This window comes from Ictalurus punctatus, chromosome 15 (genome assembly GCF_001660625.3).
Source record: "Ictalurus punctatus breed USDA103 chromosome 15, Coco_2.0, whole genome shotgun sequence".
Taxonomy (NCBI): Eukaryota; Metazoa; Chordata; class Actinopteri; order Siluriformes; family Ictaluridae; genus Ictalurus; species Ictalurus punctatus.
This window is the reverse complement of record NC_030430.2, coordinates 7,976,463-7,994,442: the sequence shown is the minus strand read 5'-3', so window position 1 is coordinate 7,994,442 and position 17,980 is coordinate 7,976,463. Positions and strand designations below refer to the sequence as shown.

General features: G+C 41.1%; 1 protein-coding gene across 2 annotated transcripts in view; it reads right to left on the bottom strand.

Annotated features, from left to right (window-relative positions):
* ddah1 (dimethylarginine dimethylaminohydrolase 1) overlaps positions 1-17,980 on the bottom strand; it is a 53,607-nt gene that overhangs the window by 4,002 nt on the left and 31,625 nt on the right. For both annotated transcript variants that reach the window (XM_053686123.1, XM_017487508.3), the window contains exons 2-5: positions 7,723-7,822; positions 7,285-7,358; positions 6,273-6,392; positions 1,443-1,586 (exon numbers count right to left, since the gene is read on the bottom strand). In XM_053686123.1, coding sequence (XP_053542098.1) covers positions 1,443-1,586; positions 6,273-6,392; positions 7,285-7,358; positions 7,723-7,813 — 429 coding nt within the window. In that variant the 5' untranslated portion in view covers positions 7,814-7,822. The remainder of the gene's footprint in view (positions 1-1,442; positions 1,587-6,272; positions 6,393-7,284; positions 7,359-7,722; positions 7,823-17,980) is intronic.

The following is a 17,980-nucleotide window of genomic DNA, read 5'->3' as shown; positions in this document are numbered from 1 at the left end:
CAAAAATATTACAAAAAAAAAAAGGAAATAAAAAGATTGCAGTCACCAAAACTGTCTCGGATGTCTCGGATAGACGTAACTAATTAATGAACGCACTTATTCTGTTGGATAAGTAGAAAATTACAACAAAATGTGTTTCATGGCCTTAGTTTAATGCAGCCATAAATTAAAGAAAAAAAATACATTAGTGTACACTTATTCTGAACTCCCCAAGTTAAAAAGAAAAAAAAAAAAACTTCCTTAGAGTGACCCAGATTAGCCCCCTTTAAAACTCAATTATAACAAGTCATGCATTTTAACGGTGCCACGTCCATCAGTGACCTCATCCGCGGCTGCGTCTCTAACTACTAATTAAGATGTGTTTAATTAAAGAACTCATGAAAGAGATTTTAACAGACATTAACTGTAATTAAAGGTGATTTTCCAGTCTTTTGGTCTCATTCTGCTGCCAGAAACTGTCTCAAGAAATATTGAAAGTAGGGGGATATATGAATATGAGAGCGAGAGAGAGAGAGAGAGAGAGAGAGAGAGAGAGAGAGAGAGAGAGAGAGAGAGAGAGAGAGACTGGTGAGAAAAATATCACACCATCATAAAAAACCCATAAAGAGATGTGTCATTCTGTGGAGGTCCTCCAAAAAACCAACCAGTGTTTTCCTACACATTTTCCAAGAAAGAATACCTAGCCCCCCCCCCCCCCCCCCCCCTTTGTATTTGAATGACAGACTCTTAAAGAATACTTTTGAGAACCCTCTCCAACCTGCTCCAGACTCTTGGCCAAACAATTACAGGATGAAAAAAAATGGTCATGACTCAATACGGAGTTTGAGACATTAAATCAGCTATGTTTATGTCTCTGCTGCTTTCTAACAGCCACCTCAGCACTCGCATCATAGCGACTTGTGTTTCACTTTACTGTGCCTGATTTACCAGGAGAGATTCTTGACTTTACATCTCCCTCTTGAACCAGTGACCTTTCACCTCCCTTCTGTGGATGAGACAAGCATTATAGAATAAAGTTCAGGTTTAAAAAAAAAAGCAGCTGTTGCTGTCTAGGTGAGAGAGTGCTATCTATCCCTGTAGGACTTTTTCTTTTAGCTGATAGCTAAACACAAGTACATGAAACTTATCTTCTGTCATTTGACTTCAGGATGAGGTGTGTGTGTGTGTGTGGAATTTTGTCATGATTTTGAGTTTTATTTAGCCAAATTCCATCTTCAATATGACTGTAGTCCTGTACCTGAGATTACAGTGCTTCAAGTGTTTCCCAACACAGCACAGACATTGTGGGAATGAAAAAGATCGTTTAGTTTTATTGGTTTGCTTCGGTTGGTACAGGCTAAACATACAACATATTTCAGTGTGTGTGTGTGTGTGTGTGTGTGTGTGTGTGTGTGTGTGTGTGTGTGTGTGTGTGTGTGTGTGTGTGTGTGTGTATTTGAGACCTTGGCACTCTCTGGGTACTCCTCCGGCGTACAGTGCAGCAGGACATGGCCTTTACCGGGCAGGTTCATGTACACACAGTTTGCGGCAACATCGTCAGGAAGTGTGAGTTTATCATATTTATGATCACTCATCTGCTCCATTGTCTGCATAGAGAGAGTGAAACACACACACACACACACACACACACACACACACACACACACACACACACACACACACAGAGCACTGGTGTTTATATAAGGGAAAAGCCCGGGTCAAGCAGACATTCCATAACAGGTGATGTCATATTCAATTATGTAATCTCAGAACTGAGAGCGAGATGGAGAGAGTGTGAGAGAGAGAAATAGAGTAAAAGTGTATGTGGGTCTAAGTTCTGTTCACATGGTCTGTTATATACACACTTTATAGACACAAGGGCTATAGCTCAGCTATATGTCTTTATATACTCTGTGTGTGGGCAAGTTTTTATATCTTGGTGGGGACCAAATGTCCCTACAAGGATGGGAATAACTGACAGTTTTGACCTTGTGGGGACGTCTGGCTGGTCCCCATGTGAGGAAAGCTGCTTATTGAAAAACACAGAGTCAAAATGGTGCCTTTTGTCAATATTAATGGAAGGTCTTCACAAAGATTGGGTGTGCCCTCGAGTCCACATTTGGATGTGTTCAAGTCGGAAGAAGAAAGTCACCTTACCTCTCATAAAACTACAGTTAATAGCCGGGTGCCTGCTATGAACTAGATGCCATGGAGTTTATATATCGGATTATTGGGACACGCCAATCTTTTCTCAGACAAAAAACTTGACCACTTGTGGTCTACAGAACTGACCCACCGTGTTTCTCACGCCCACCTCTCAGGCCAAATTGGATGACTAGCACCAAGAGCTCAGAGAAAACAGGAATGACGGGAGAGCTCTGGCTTGATTAGCTAATCCTGTGTTTATATAAACGGCAGTAAGAAGCAGCAGAAGGAAATACGCTCCAGCTCGAAGCACTAAACAGATATTTATTGCGCAAGTCATGAAATGCAAGTGTTTACTGTACAGCACATGCCTTTGCCCTGCTGTCAAACAGACATCATGTGTCCTACAAAGGGAAAGATTGAGAAGAGACACTCAGAGAGTTGAAGGGACAGAGGTATACAGACAGTGAAATATATAGAGAGAGGAAGAGTGAGAAAGAGAGTGAGCAGGCAAAGTAAAAGAGACACACAAAGACAGAGGGAATAGGAAGATGGAGAGAAAGCAAGATAAGTGGAGTGGTCTAACTGTGGAAGCATGTGAAGTAGATGACCTCATCTCACTGAGCGGTCAGTTTAATTTTGATTATGAATCGCACTCATGGAATTTACGTGACCTCGAAATCTAAACAAGGAGTCATTGCTGACCACACACACACACTGACGAAACCTTTTTTTTTTTCTGTCATTGGCAAAATAACGACTGTAAGAGGAAGTGGAGGACAAATTCCATTGTTAGCCAACTGGAACCGTCCCAAACCACTACAAGGTTCCATTCTGTCTCAGCATCTGTTTTATCCTGGTCAAGGTGGCTGTGAATCTGGAGACTATCCCGGGAACACCGTGCATGAGGCAGAACACCCTTAATGGGACGCTAGTCCATTGCAGGGTACCGTTCCCAAATTAGAGTCACCAGTCCACCTACTGGCATGTTCTCGGGAGGTAGGACGAAACCAGACAACCCAGAGGAAACCCACACAGACGGGGGGAGAGCAGTGATTTGAGAGCAGTGGGCAGAAACGCTACCTGACGCTCCATTATACCACCCCTCAATGATCCAACTAACATCCCTTTTCTGTTTATGTGAACAGATATATGCCCATAATAGGCTAGTGTCACTTTGACATGTCGAGAGGAAGACCATCCATTACACTGGCAGAGCAGAATAGTTATACTCATGGACTCTTGGCCACACTTTCAATCAAAAAAAAGACGCAGGTGTAAATGAACTAACCCATTTCTCCTCATTTCCTTGCACTTCATCATACTGCGTGGATAGTACTGTTTCGTTTGGTTCTGAGCCTATAACTTTATTACTACTACATCCAAAAAAGTGAACTGTATGTTAAAGCTTGGGAGATCTCTTCCATTAACTATTCCTGCAATAAAGGAGACCATTTCCTAAGCTTGTCCTCCAACTTGGTCTTTGCTCGTAACCACACAAGTTGTCTACAAGATAATGTTTTGTCAGCCTTGTTGGTGCCGTCCCAAACCACTACTCCATTATTCTAATAGCCTGCTAATGATACCTACTTCATTAGTGCACTGAGCTAAGAGGTAAGCATATACACATTCATAAAATTCTATATAGACTCTGTGGCCACTCTGAACACCATGCTAAATCAAGCTGTGAGCTCAGCGCTATTTTAATGCCTATAAGTGGCCAAGATGCTGACTTCTAAAATTAGAGTGCTTACTGAATTGTTTCTGCCATGCAGCATCAATGTTTTATTGTCTTACGTTCTAATTGTAGGACAGTGTGAGCACAAAGGCATTACATTATGGTGGCTGTTTAAGTCAAGTGCCAGTGGAGCCATCTACATCCACAGAGGGCGATGCTGAGCTAAGACTGGCACGACTTAAAGTATAGCGTGGTGAGACGAGGATAAGGCACTGTTAATGGCCTGTATGTGTCGAAGTGTGTGAATAGATGTTTTGCCACTTCACAGAGGTGTAAAAGTTTGTGTGTGGAAAAAGACGAGATGTTTTAAAAAATCGGTGTACAATAACTCTAGGGGGGAAAAAAGGCCGCACTAAACTACAGCAACACTAACCAAACATGACAAAGCTAAGTAATGAGCAGAGACAGCACTTATCCGATATCTGGTATTGGGCTGATATCAGCAGAAAATGTTGAATTGGATATAGGAGATAAACAAAGAACGAGTCGAATCCAATTCTGTAACGAATCTAGACAGAAATATTACAGGATTGCTTGTTGAGCAATGTAATGTACATAAAGCTGGGCAACGTTGAAAAAAAAGCTGTGTCATGTAAAGCAACACAGCACAACACACTGGTAAGCCACTGTTTCACTGCTTCGACACTTTCAGTATCGGTATCAGGAAAGAAAATGTAGTATTCTGACTTTGACTAATAAGAGTCTCAGAAGTGCCTCTTTTGAGGCAGTACTGACATTATTTAAAAGAAAATCCCCTGTATTTGAATTGAATGTATTGATTTTTCAGACAGACTTCATGAGAATGCATCTCATGATGTGGAGTGTTTTATATTTTATATTGGCGTGCTAAAGCTCTTTTAAACTCTCGCATGATAAAGCAGTATCTGTTTGTTTGAAACAGATATGCCACGACTTGTCCATGATTAATCTTTTCGTAGGGTGTGTTTAGTTTCGGACAACCTTTCCAGTGTGTCCCACAGTAAGAGCATGATGAGGAAAATAACGGAGACGAAATCTTAGATTTACTAGAGCTCACACCAGAATCGATGCTCTTCTCTAAATATCTTGTCGAGAAGATGCGAACAAGTCAAAGGTACAAAAAGAACATTATCTTAAAGTACTTAAAGGCAAGAGATCAGCTCGAACATGACATGGTAAATTTCCATGACAAAGTCCAAGTTCTGAATGTTTATTTGGGCACCGGAGCTCTCTGGATTTGTTTAGGCAACAGTGGCATTCCAAATCCTGGAAAAATCCCAGCATTCCAAAGTCGCGTCCCGATTTGACTTGGCAAGAAAGAATGGCACAGCAAGGTTGTTTTTTTTTTTTTAATAGTCTCATTAGTAGAACGCAATATTAAGCCTTCTCCTGGAGTTTTTCTGTCATGTATGTGTCATTGCAAAATTTTATTCTTGTTAAAGATACTATTCCTATTCTAATATTACTTTGTCAAAACAAGATCGAAATATAATAGTCGTGCCTATTTCTAAGATAGCTAATCACACAAAATGGTGTCAGTAAAATGGATTTGAGGCAACAGTTCCTGGGGGTGTTGCCTTGAGAAGTGTACACCTGAATGGGCAGAGCCAGAGGAAGCACTTTAGTAGTTCTGCATAAACAAAGCTGTTTGTCTTAGCAGCAATCACGCAGAAAGTACACCAAAGCTTTTCACAATAGAAAATAAGATCTTTTGGTGAAAGCAGTTGAAAGCATCCATTGTTTCTTGGGACACGGCAAAGCCCTTTGGCCGGTATGTGGGAATGTGTTTAAGGTTCGCTGGAGCCCTTTGTCATTAATACAGAGCCTTCCCAACAAATCGGCTTGAATGGCATGGAGTCATAAAAGCAGGCACCTCAGAGTCTTTGCCCTTTTAAGCGTGGATATGCCCTGCAGGAGAGCAAGATCAATGCCATTCCTCCACCAGACTGTCCTGACAACCACTAGGGAAACAATGCTGGTATTGGAACACAGCCTTTGCTGGAGAAAGATGCTATGGCAGTAAGATATAAAAACATCTATTGATTTCAATTATCTGCAGTAAGCACTTTGTCCTGGTCAGGGTTACGGAGGATCCAGAGCCTATCCTGGGACCACTTGGCATGGATGGGACGCAAGTCTATCACAGGACACCATGTACACGCACATTCTCACCTAGTGGCAGGATTTTTTAGTAGGTGGACGGAAACTGGAGAACATGTGAACCAGAGAGTAACCCTGGAGCTGAGGCAGCAACACTACCCATGTAGTTTCATGTAAAATCTAATTTATGTAGCTATGACTGGTACTGAAATATTTGAATAAGTGGGTAGGGAAATTTTGCTCCCTAGAGATGGCTATGCCTTTCAAATCCACAATCTCCTCATGACGAGTGAAACCTTGGACACTTGCGGCAAGAGTCAAGATACTTTACCTTTAAGGCTTTCTGGGCTGGTTCGCTGGAACCAATAGCAATAAGTCCTGGACCTGCCATACTGCAGAAACTCTTCAGGTGCAGGGTATCCTTAAGTGGCACAGTGGACACAGCATAGTCCTGCAACCCAGTTATACATCCTTTAAAATGACCTTCTGTTACATAGGTTTTATCTTTTAAAACAATGTTCTGTAAGTATAAACAACTTAATATGAACTCACTGCTTGCACAGTATATACACACACGTCATTGTGTTCCTAAACATGTTTTGAGAACCGCTGTTTGGACATGAATACATGAAATATCCGAGAGAGAAAGTACACATGAGAAGAATTAATGTCGCGTTTTCACACTAATAGTGTTTGTGGAAAATAAAACAGACTTCAGTAAGCGGCTCCCTTTAATTTCCCTTTGATGGCTTCCGCAAATCAACCACAAAGTTCAACATTAATGTAATGGCTTGTAAAAGACACAGCGATAAGGAGTCGATTCAAAGCACTTTTGAGGACAAACAACCATTTCCTACTCATTATGTACTGAATGTCATCTGCATTATTAGCATATTAGCGAAGAATGCCCTGGTGCTGGCTTGGCCTTCTGCCTTGCAATTGAGAATCAAAGCTGCTTGACCATGCTTCTGCAGACCAGACGTCCCTCGAATGATAAAGCGATTGGGGAAAGATAGCACAAAAATGTCCCTTCTGAGGATTATCGTAATGTGGGCCAAATGAGCGTCCGTCCTCTTGGTACTCGGCGTCTGAAACTTTACTGCATAGAATTTACTGGGCAGCTTTTCACAAATGGTTATTCTTTAGAGTCCAGTCGACATCAGCTGCAGTATGGGTAGCTGTCTGAGATTTGCACAATACTAATAAAGCTTCAGGTATTAGTGAGGATGCATATGAGCAAGGTTATGACAAGGCATCTTAACAGGTTTCCTTAAAATAGAGAAGCCCTAATCAAATTGTGGGACATTTAAAGAAGTAAAAAAAACCTACAACTGAATACTCACTTTAAAGGTGTCTGCTAGGATCTCTGCCCCTCTTCGATTGGTTCTTTTTGACAACCCCACGAAAAACTCTTGACCTACAGAGAGATGCACTTGCACTTTACACTCCTTACAGCAGAACTGTCTAGTCTTCTTCACAAAGGTCAAGTGTGGCTTTCATCCCAACTAATCGTGTTTTTTAGGCTAGAATGACACGCGGTCCTGATTGGCCAGAATGAAAACCTACAGCCATGCTAGAACTGTGAGGATGAGATACACGTCACAAATGTACAAACCATTATCCTTGGTGCACCTTATCTACACATGTACAATTAGTAATGTGGAAGTATTGGACAAAAGCCACTGATTAGTATGTACAGTATTTCCATTGTTAAAGGAATGATTGATTTATAATATAATTCGAAACACATGGGGGTATATAAAGAGATTTGCTGTCAGTACCTGTAAAAAGAACGTCTCCTCCATCCAGCGTAGCCGATTCATCGGTCATCTCCACAATGTTCAGGCCAAGTTCTTTCAAGGTGTTCTTCATGGCCTCGGTCTGAAATAAAAAAGTGGACATTTGATTACATTCGAATATATTTGCGTTGAGTACACTTCATTCCGGTCAATTTCCACTGAGAGGCATACTTTTCCATTGCTGTCTATTTTAATGATACTTTCCAGAGTAATTATTGCACTCTTTCCAGCTGTTTTATTGTACGGGTCATAAAAGTGTTATTCTGGACCGCAGATTTGGGCTGTGCCCAGAACTGCAGCCTGTTCTTCAGTAGTTCGCTTTTTAGGTGAGCTTGGGTACATTCTATGGACATTATACTGTACATTACAAAGCCTTAATATGTAACCAAGGACACAGGCTTTCAGTAATGATGAAAACAATTCAACATGACTGAAGTTATCTCTGTTCTCTCTCCATTGACAGCAACACAAAGACAAAAACAAGCCATCCTTTTCCAGTTTCATTTTTAGTTTAATTGTAACATACTAACATGGCTAGATCGTTCTTCTTCCTGTTTTCTATAAGCCCTGCATTCCCTTCATCTCCAGCTGGAAGTTTCAGACAGACATGTCCTTCTCTCCAGCTTTCTATCCAACTACTTGGTGTGATTGCTTGGTTTCCCTCTACCATTCTGTCCGAAAGCACTACCATAGGTTACGTCAAGACCCCAGAATGTATCAAATATGGCCATCAGTTCTAATGAAGGAGGCGGGACACGTGTCTATCACTCCTACATGTGTGTGGCAATTTTTAAAAATGGCATAATACTGAATTACATCACATTATGCCATATCCAATATACCTTGACTGTGATAAATTGATGTATATTACATATATATGTTTGTTTGTTTTTTTAAATGTAGGTTTATCAGTGTAGCCAAAGCAGCACTAACCAAAGTAAACGGTAAGAACCCGATTTTCCTCCCGCAGACCTTCAGCCTCTGGTCTAGAAAGAAAAACCATTACGTCTGCCTTTTTGGATGTCTCAGCGGCGTTTGACAAAATGTTACCAGGCTGTCCAAGATATCTAGATGACATCATGACTCAAGACCTGGGGGTGATGTCATTGTGAAAGGAAATGTTAAAGTTTTTATGAAGAAAAAGAGCCAAAGGAAGTGACCTAGAGAAGAAAAAAACAGCAAAATAGAAAGAAATTCAGATCAAACACATGGATCCTCCTGAGGTAAGGACTTGCAAGCTGATCCTGATAAAGGAACACATCTGTTGTGTTTGCGCAGTATGTGTGTGTGTGTGTGTGTGTGTGTGTATCTGTTTGTGCGTGTGTTTGATTTATAGTCCTGTTTGGCTACTCTCAGAGGCCCTGATTTTACAGCAGCGAATCAGTGTTTCCACGGCGATATCTGGGAATGAGGTCATCGCACCGCTAATCGAACGCTTCTGCTTCAGCTCCCGTCGAGCCAAGCATGTCATCACGCAGGCATGCTACCATAGTGACCGCAGGGCCCCTGGTTTCCTGAGATAGTGCAAGGCAGCCAACCCACCCAACGACCCACATTAACACACACACACACGCCTGCTTCACATGCGCACATACACACATATGTACGCAAGCACACACACACGCACACACAAACAATATGCAGCTACTGAAAGGTAAGGGAGAAAGAGCTGGCTCATGCAGCAAAGTCAGAGGGTACTGCCCCTGTTTTTAGGGTCTGAGGGTGAAAGGTCATCAGATTTGTTTCCCAGTTGTTTGGTTTGGTATTTTTGGTAATGTATGAAACCGTTGTCAATTGAAAGATGTTTAAACAAAAAAATAATTAGAATTTGATTTATTTCAAATATTGACATCATTCAAATCAGTTATACATTTTGTAAATAACGTTTAATTATTATTCATTCTAAATTCTACGATTCTAATCGGTTTTATTCTATATTATAATAGCTGGACAATGTATATAAAACTAGTCCCCACTCTCTCTTCATTACACACCCTGGCTCTTGTTCAGATCAGAGACCCTGAAATGTGGAGGGTTTAAGGGGCTTATAAAATCCAAACACTGAGTACATTCTCTCTCAGTGCTGCAGCGGATAAAGACCTGTCTGTCTCATTAGCAGATGCTAGTGATGCTAACAGCAGAGGCCCTTCAAAAAGAGACAAGATGGCTGAAGTAAAAGTGCTTCACTGTGCAATTGATTGATTGATAGGGACGCAATATATGTCCACCCATTCCAACTGAGAGTGAAATTGTCTGGCTTTGTAAGCAGCTCTCCTCTAGTTAGAAAGAAAGACGGATGAAGTGCTGTATGGCAGTGCGCTGAGCCATAAAAACCTCTTTATCTGCTGATTTGATCCATTATGAACAGCCAGTTCTCTCTCTCTGTGTGTGTGTGTGTGTGTGTGTGTGTGGTATTAGACTGGAGCACCAGAGTCCACATTCACATTTTATATATATATATATATATATATATATATATATATATATATATATATATATATATATATACACACACACACACACACACACACATACAATAATAACTGAAGAACTTACACAAATGAACCAGTTCAAAAAGTTTACATGCGTTTGATTCTTAATACCGAGTGGTATTACTTGGAGCCAGGAGGGTGTAAACTTTTGAAAAGTGATGATCGGTATAAATTGTTATGATTTCATCTTCTAGGAAACATGTAAATACCTTGTGTAGCTTCTGAAGGGTGGTACTAAATGAAAAAAAAAGATCTTTAAACAAAATAATAATAACATTTTATCCTAATCATCCCGTTCAAAAGTTTTTCGTTCTCTTGAAGTTAATAAGACAAACAAAAATTCATCTTGTACCAAGAAACTACAAAGCATGACCTCCTCTTGTCCTGAGGACAATGAAAAACCTCAAAGCTCTGACACTTCAATAAATGTTAAATAAATGCCTCTTTACTTCACCATATCTATGATTACACATTACACAAGTCCCTGTGAATGAGCTGTTATTGTAGAAACAATCATTAATTAAAATAAGCTCATTAATATAACCTGTGATTTGCTGCCGTTATAGAAAATTAAATCAACGCCTTCTGACCATTCAGAATGGAGAATATGGCATACAAGTGTCTGTTCAGGATAAAACAGGAGACACATTTACATGCAGCCTAATAATCCAATAATAATAATAATAATCTGATGGAATTGAGGCCAAGGCAAATTCAATTTCTATCTGATCAACTTCAGAAGAATAACTACTACGTAAACTTATTACAATGAAATAGTTGGACGTCAAGGAAGGCGAGTGTAAACTGAGCGAACACACTGAGCTAAAGTTAGCAACACGCTACATTTTGACAACACTCTGAAGCCTTTCTGTTTTTGTTGCTTTGTAACGTTAACACTAAATTCTGCTCCTAACATATACACAGGATTGGCTTGGATTACTTGTTCTTATGAAAATGGAGATTTAAGAGAACATGTAAATAGCTCTCGTATTACAGCATTCATATTCTTCAGTTGGAATAAATTTAGTTGAACAGATGAAAATCTCTGTATATAAACACAACTGTTACACAGATGGTGTAATCTTACATGCAGAAGAAAAAGTGTACTCTAAATGCAACGGATGAAAAGCGAACCCAGGCTGTACAGAACAATTCTGGCCTGAAGCAAAGTCTTCTGGGAGATGTGCCGAGTCAATTGTGTTCAGTTCCTGAGGTTTGTAATATCACACGGCAGCCATTAGAGCGGTTATAAAACAGAGACATGGCATGTTTTCCACCGCATCATTTCACTGCCGTTCCATTCGTTTGACGAAATTTCATTTAAAACTCCATCCGTTATCCACCCAAGATGCTGATTCAATTAAATCTTATGCAACACTTCCATCTTATGATGATGCTTTCCCTTCTCAGTGCAGAGCGCTTCATCAGTTGACTAGAATAAGAAGTCGTAGCTAAGACAATGCAATAACATATGGCCAACTAGTTCGCTAGCTAAGTGCATTAATACAGACTAAGGGAAATTAACAAGCATATGATATATATATATATACATACACACACACGCACACCATAGTAGCACCCTAGCACGTCACTGTCCAATGTTATGACTTGCTATGGGGTGTGGTATTCTCTCCTCACATCACATCACATGTGGAAGCTATTTGAGTCTGGTCATTATTGTCTCTTGAAGTTTAACCAATGTTTAAGGAGTAGGGTTTTGTTGTTATTGTTGAACCTACTTGCCCATGGGGCTACTACTAATTAAGAAAAAATTCATTTAAAATTATAGCCTGGACACAAAATCGGTTCATCGCAGGTGCATAGGCTACTGATTTGTCCACCGCTGTCTTTCTCTCGTGGCCACTATCCTGTCAAGTGATAAAGCGCTCTCTAAATCGCTCAAACAGTAACAGATCCCGGTCTGCCAAAGTTAGAACTATTGGCCTTCCCCTTAATACGGCCTCCCTGCCAAGCTGTACCCTTCTTTACTGCTACCAGGAACCCCCCCCCCCCCCCTTTTCTCTTCCCCCCCGCTCCTCTCTTTCTCTTTTGGGTACATTCCTGCCATTCCACTTTGCAAGCAATCGCTGGGGCACAGAGAATGGATTTCACTCTCCTGCCAGACAGAAAGAAAGAGGGAGGGGAGATGGGCATGGTGAGATAGAGTATCTTGTGTAATTGCGCACGGCACTGATGAAGTGTATTTGAGACTCAAAAGGGCCCTTGGGGAGAGAAATGAGGTGAGATGGATAGAAAGAAGAGGACAGAGAAAGGAGTGCATTCCTGATGCTGGTGAAACCCATTATTCAAGGTTCCTAAGATACTGTTATTTAGTGAAAGCAACATACCGATCTGCCGGTTAGTTCTTTTCCATACTTGTGTACTGTACAGTGGACTATATATTCTTTCTGCATGCTGTGTGTACCACTGCTCAAAATTTGTTCTTTTAGAATCAGGCCCCAGATCGTTATTTGATGAATACACAGGATTCATATAAAAGCCAAATGAACAAGTATATGCCATATACAGTACTTAATCAGTATAAAATGCTCAACATGGAAGGATATCTCGACCACATGCAGGGTTCCCAAAATTTAGACTGGAGGTTTGTTTTTTTTCCAGAAATAAATAAAGGAAAAAACACTTCAGCTCTGCTTCCACAGTACACAGTAAAATGATTGCTCTGTTTCCAGTGAAACCTTGCTGTTGCACAGGAATTTGTCCCACAAACCAGACCTCTAGTTTCTTTAAACTCTGGTTTGTTTGTCAATAAATGTGGCTAATATCTGCATGCTTTCACAGGACGAGTCGACCAGAAACCAGCCAAAATTCTCCTGTAACCCATCTCCAAGTCAGCTGGAGTATCTTGTTTACTCACCACTAACTGCTACACGGTACTTTTGGATAAATAAAGATGGGATTCTGTTCACTTTTTCCTTTTTTTTAACCCAATGACTTGCTCTGAAAAGTCAGTTGTGTTGCTGTGTTCGATGGTTTGCCTTTCTTGTTGGAAACGACTGGACAGGAGTGCAACCACATGAAAGTGCTGAGAGACAATCAGATTGCCAAGATTGTAGCCAAAAAAAAAAAAAAAAGTATACAAAAACAATCAGACGTTCAGGATCCCATGGGTGGACCATACTGAGATACTGCCGAGATACTAGGAAGACCTAGGAATCAAGTAGAAGATAGGAGAACAATAAATACCTTCACTGATCTTGTTATGAATGATGAGAGAAAAGAAAAGCTAGAAATAACAATCAATGCTCCATGTGCGTTTAAGAAAGATGATTATATTTCATTGTGGTATACAAGCGTTAGCCAAGCATGACGTGTATGGTGGGCAGAATGTTTAATTAGCTAGAGCCGGGAAGGTTTACACACTGAGCTCTGCTGGAACAAAAAGAAATCTAATTTCTGATGGCTTTGACATTACCATTACTCAATTCTCTCTTTCCTAATTATGGAACCTTTGTCTCGTTAAACAAAGCAACTCGCTGAATTTGGGGAAAATACAAATTAATAGCTACAAAATAGTTCTGTGGGCTAATGAACCCATCTTGGTGATTTGCTGAGGTCCTGCCTGTTAGCCTCCAACATAGCTGTGTCTAGACAGTCTACTGCAACACTGGCATATCTCATGCTAGAACTCCCAGCATTTACCACAAAAGCTCTAACTCTTGCTCCAGTATAAGTGAAACTGATCCATATCCCTCAGATAGATAGCAAGAGTAATCCATCACAGTTAAGCCACCGAAAGGAAACAATGGAGACAGACTTAATGCTCAGCCAGAGGGAAACTAGCCTGATCAGATGTTAACAAAGCTTTTTTCTGGCAGCCAAATCATGAGAGATAAAGCAGCGCGCTGACCCCGTTGCAGATTCAAAGCCAAAAAGGATGGAAGAAAGTTCGTAAGAATGGAAAAGGATTCGAGTTATCTGTCTTGAGGAATTTCAATTTCATTTTAGAGAGTAGGCGCGCTAGATAAGCTAGCCAGATCAGATCGGCAGAGGTATTCCATATTCACTGTTTGATGTCAGAACGACTCGATTTGGCCATCATTGCACACGCCACGCAACCTGCAGTAGATACCACATTAGCCCACCCGAGTGTCATGACCGAATCGGTTCAAATGGATCAGATCACTACTTTCTTACAGTAGATTAAACAGATCGTTCTGGGTTTGAAGGAGAATATCTTTCACGTTGTAGTCCTAATTTACATTTAAAAGAAAGATGAGCTTTTCTATGGGCGCACGGTGGCTTAGTGGTTAGCACGTTCGCCTCACACCTCCAGGGTCCGGGGTTCGGGTGTCCAGTGTCCATGTGTGTGCGGAGTTTGCATATTTTCCCCGTGCTGCAGGGGTTTCCTCCGGATACTCCGGTGTCCTCCCCCAGTCCAAAGACATGTATGGTAGGCTGATTGGCGTGTCTAAAGTGTCCGTAGTGCGCATGTGATTGTGCACTGCGATGGACTGGCACTGTCCAGGGTGTACCCCGCCTTGTGCCCGATGCTCCCTGGGACAGGCTCCAGGTTCCCCGTGACCCTGAAAAGGAGTAAGCGGTGGATGGATGGATAAGCTTTTCTGTTTTTGAACGAAATGAACCCATTTTTATTGCTAGCCTTCAGTTCTTCATCATAAAACAAATTATTCAGTAAGTACAGTGACACTGTAAATCTGGATGGGTTAAAACCTTTATGTTCTACTCGTTAATAGCTAGATAAAATATTTTCTTTGGCTGGATAGCTAGTTCAATAACATTCTGAAAAGTGAACAGCATAATAAATGGAAGTATAATGGTTTAAACAAATTATTGCTTTTAATTCTAGCACACTTGTTAAGTGACTTTTAAAAAAAATAAAAAAATAAAAACTTTTAAATGGTCGGCTACCTTCACAATGTAAATAAAGAAACAGTTTAGCTTTAAAAATGTGGTTAGCTCTTAATTTGAAGAGTGAGCCGATTAACAGCTAGATAATTTTACTTACGTCGGTCAGTTTGCTTTTCAATAGCTAGCTGATGTTATGTTAGTTTACCTACCTACATATTAGCATGGAAATAACTTCGGAATATGCACTTACTGCTGCATTATATGGCAAAAGTGTATGGATACCTGACCATCACACCCATATGTGGTTCTTCCCCAAACTGCTGCCACAGCATTGGAAGCACAGAATTGCCTAGAATGTCATAGTATGCTGCAGCATTAATATTTCCCATGACTTTAACCAAGAGGCCCAAACCTGTTCCAGCATGACTATCCCCCTGTGCACAAAGCAAGGTTCATAAAGACATGGCTTGCCAGGGTTGGTGTGGAAAAATGTGTGTGGCCTGCGCAGAGCCCAGAAATCAAACCCCACTGAACACCTTTGGGATGAACTGGAACACGGACGGTGTGGGATGTTTAACAAGCACATATGGGTTTGATTACTAAAGTGTCCACATACTTTTTTCCCATATAGTGTATATTTTGTGTAAACAATTATTGCCACATGCTTCCTCAAAACAGCGTTTGCATAACGCTACAGCAGAAACATGATGCGTCGTTTTTCGCAGATTCTGCTTTCCAGGTAATTTTGAAAGTTGAACACCTAAAATTACATGACACTCCAGAAAGTAGGAGAGGATTATGTGCACAACAGTACTCCTGTTTAGCTGCCTATCTGAGAGTGCTCATCTCCAAGCTCCGGTAATTCTACACCCCCCCCCCCCCCCTCCCCCTCCCCCCCACACACACACACACCCACAACCACACACGATATCTCATCTCCATTGCTCCATTGCTTTCCGACATCTCCCTTTTTCCACAGAAGTTTAAGTGTGCATGTAATTGATCAGCCCATCAGTTAGTCAGCACATTCCTCATCTCCATCAATCTGCTCCCCTGTCTCAACAAAACTAATATGTCCGACTGCTTGTCATCATATCCTGAGTTCATTTTTTCCACCTTCTCTCCCTCCCAATCATAGACACCTCACATTTAAACACATACATTCACAGTGCTGCTATTATAGTTTCTTTCAATGCATTCCCGGTCCTAACGTTAGAGAGGATGGAGGAGGGTGGCAGCCTTAAACTGTGTCTCAAACATTTCCCAATATTTCATGTAGAAAAAGAAACAAAATAGACATAATCCTAGGTCTTTCCTGAGGATTTAGTTCGCTCTTGAAATGCAAAGATCAGCCTAGGCTAGGGGTATTATCGATGTCTACTCTCTTCATCTCCCTCTGCGACTGCAGGCCAAGGCCTGTTAGCAAAGTCCTTCAAACAACACATACCATGTTTGAGTGGTGAAGCTACAAGAGACACGGTCTTCTCTTTTTCTCTACACTATGTGGAAAGCAAAACGTGTCCCTTTCCCCTATTAGTCTGACTTTCACAGCTCAGGCTCCTTTAGATCCTGCCCCTATCTTCAGAAAGCATTTAAGGCCTTACTGGTGGAGGCCCTGGATATATAGCAACATTCAAAATTCTGGGAATTCTTGATAAACTAATTGCTTTCTTCTAGCGACTGAATACCTCAAATTAATTGAGGCATGCTCCTGGAACCAGCAATTGCTGGATACCTCAACAGAACGGAGAGACTTTCTTATTGCTTTTTTCTCTCTAGAAAACAGATCTAGGAGGCTAGGTGGTGCCATGGCAGCTCATGGGTTAATCACCCTGCAGCGAAGGGGTTCCAGTGCCATTGTTTGATTACAGCCATGATCTTCAGTATGGCCTGCAACCCCTAACTGCTCTAGGAGCACCCAGGAGGCTGACCGGTTGTTCTGACCCTTTACTTCCTTTCATGTGTATCAGCATATGAGAAGAAAACAAAATTCCAATATAGGGACTCACGGGCCAATAAAGTGTATTTATTATTTCCGTTAAAGTTCAGCAACTAGTGAGATACTATGAATGTCCTGAGATGCCTGGATCAGATCAGGATTTGAGGAAGAATTTACAGTTCTCCTTGTCTTTTTTTCTGTCCCTATTCTCTCTCCCACTACACTCTCTCCTTCATCTTTATCCCTGTCCTTCTTGGAGGCTTGTATAACAGCGCTATTTGGGTCTCGCATAGAAGGGCAAAAAAGGTCGGACAAACATTTGGGCTATAAGGCCAAAGAGGGGTAGTTTTGTTCCCTTATCTGAGTGATCCGAGAATGCACCCTTGCTTGCGAGAGGAAGAATGTGTCTAACAGGCTCTGGGCTAAGCAGGCATGGCTAATTAAGCCCCGTGTGCAGGGAGAGGACCAAAATTTGGCACATGCTGCACTTTTCTAACACACATCCACAAAAGCTCTCTCTCTCTCTATTATTGTCAGGGTTCTTCCAGGTAATAGTGTGCTTGAACCCGCGTGAATGGGCGTAGCCACAATTTTTTATGTGAGAATCACATAAAAATCTAACTTCATCTGTGAGACAGTTCATATGAGACAGTGGATATGGGATGGATCTAGAGTCCATCTGAATTTAGTGGAGTTACACAGCATTGATACTACATTGTAAAACTGAAAAAACTAGGAAAGAAAATCCAACAAACAAAATTACCAATCTGATCTCTCACAAAATTGCTAGAAAGAAATGTGCAGATTAAGTGATAAAAATACCATGAATCCTACCTCAAGCCCTCACCCTCATCTTAACCCATACACCCCAGTTGATTGATGATGGGAATGCAGTGGTGAAGCAAGGAGGGTATAAATCCAGACTCTCTTGCTGAGACACCCATCATTTATCATGATACTGCAACTCAATCATCAC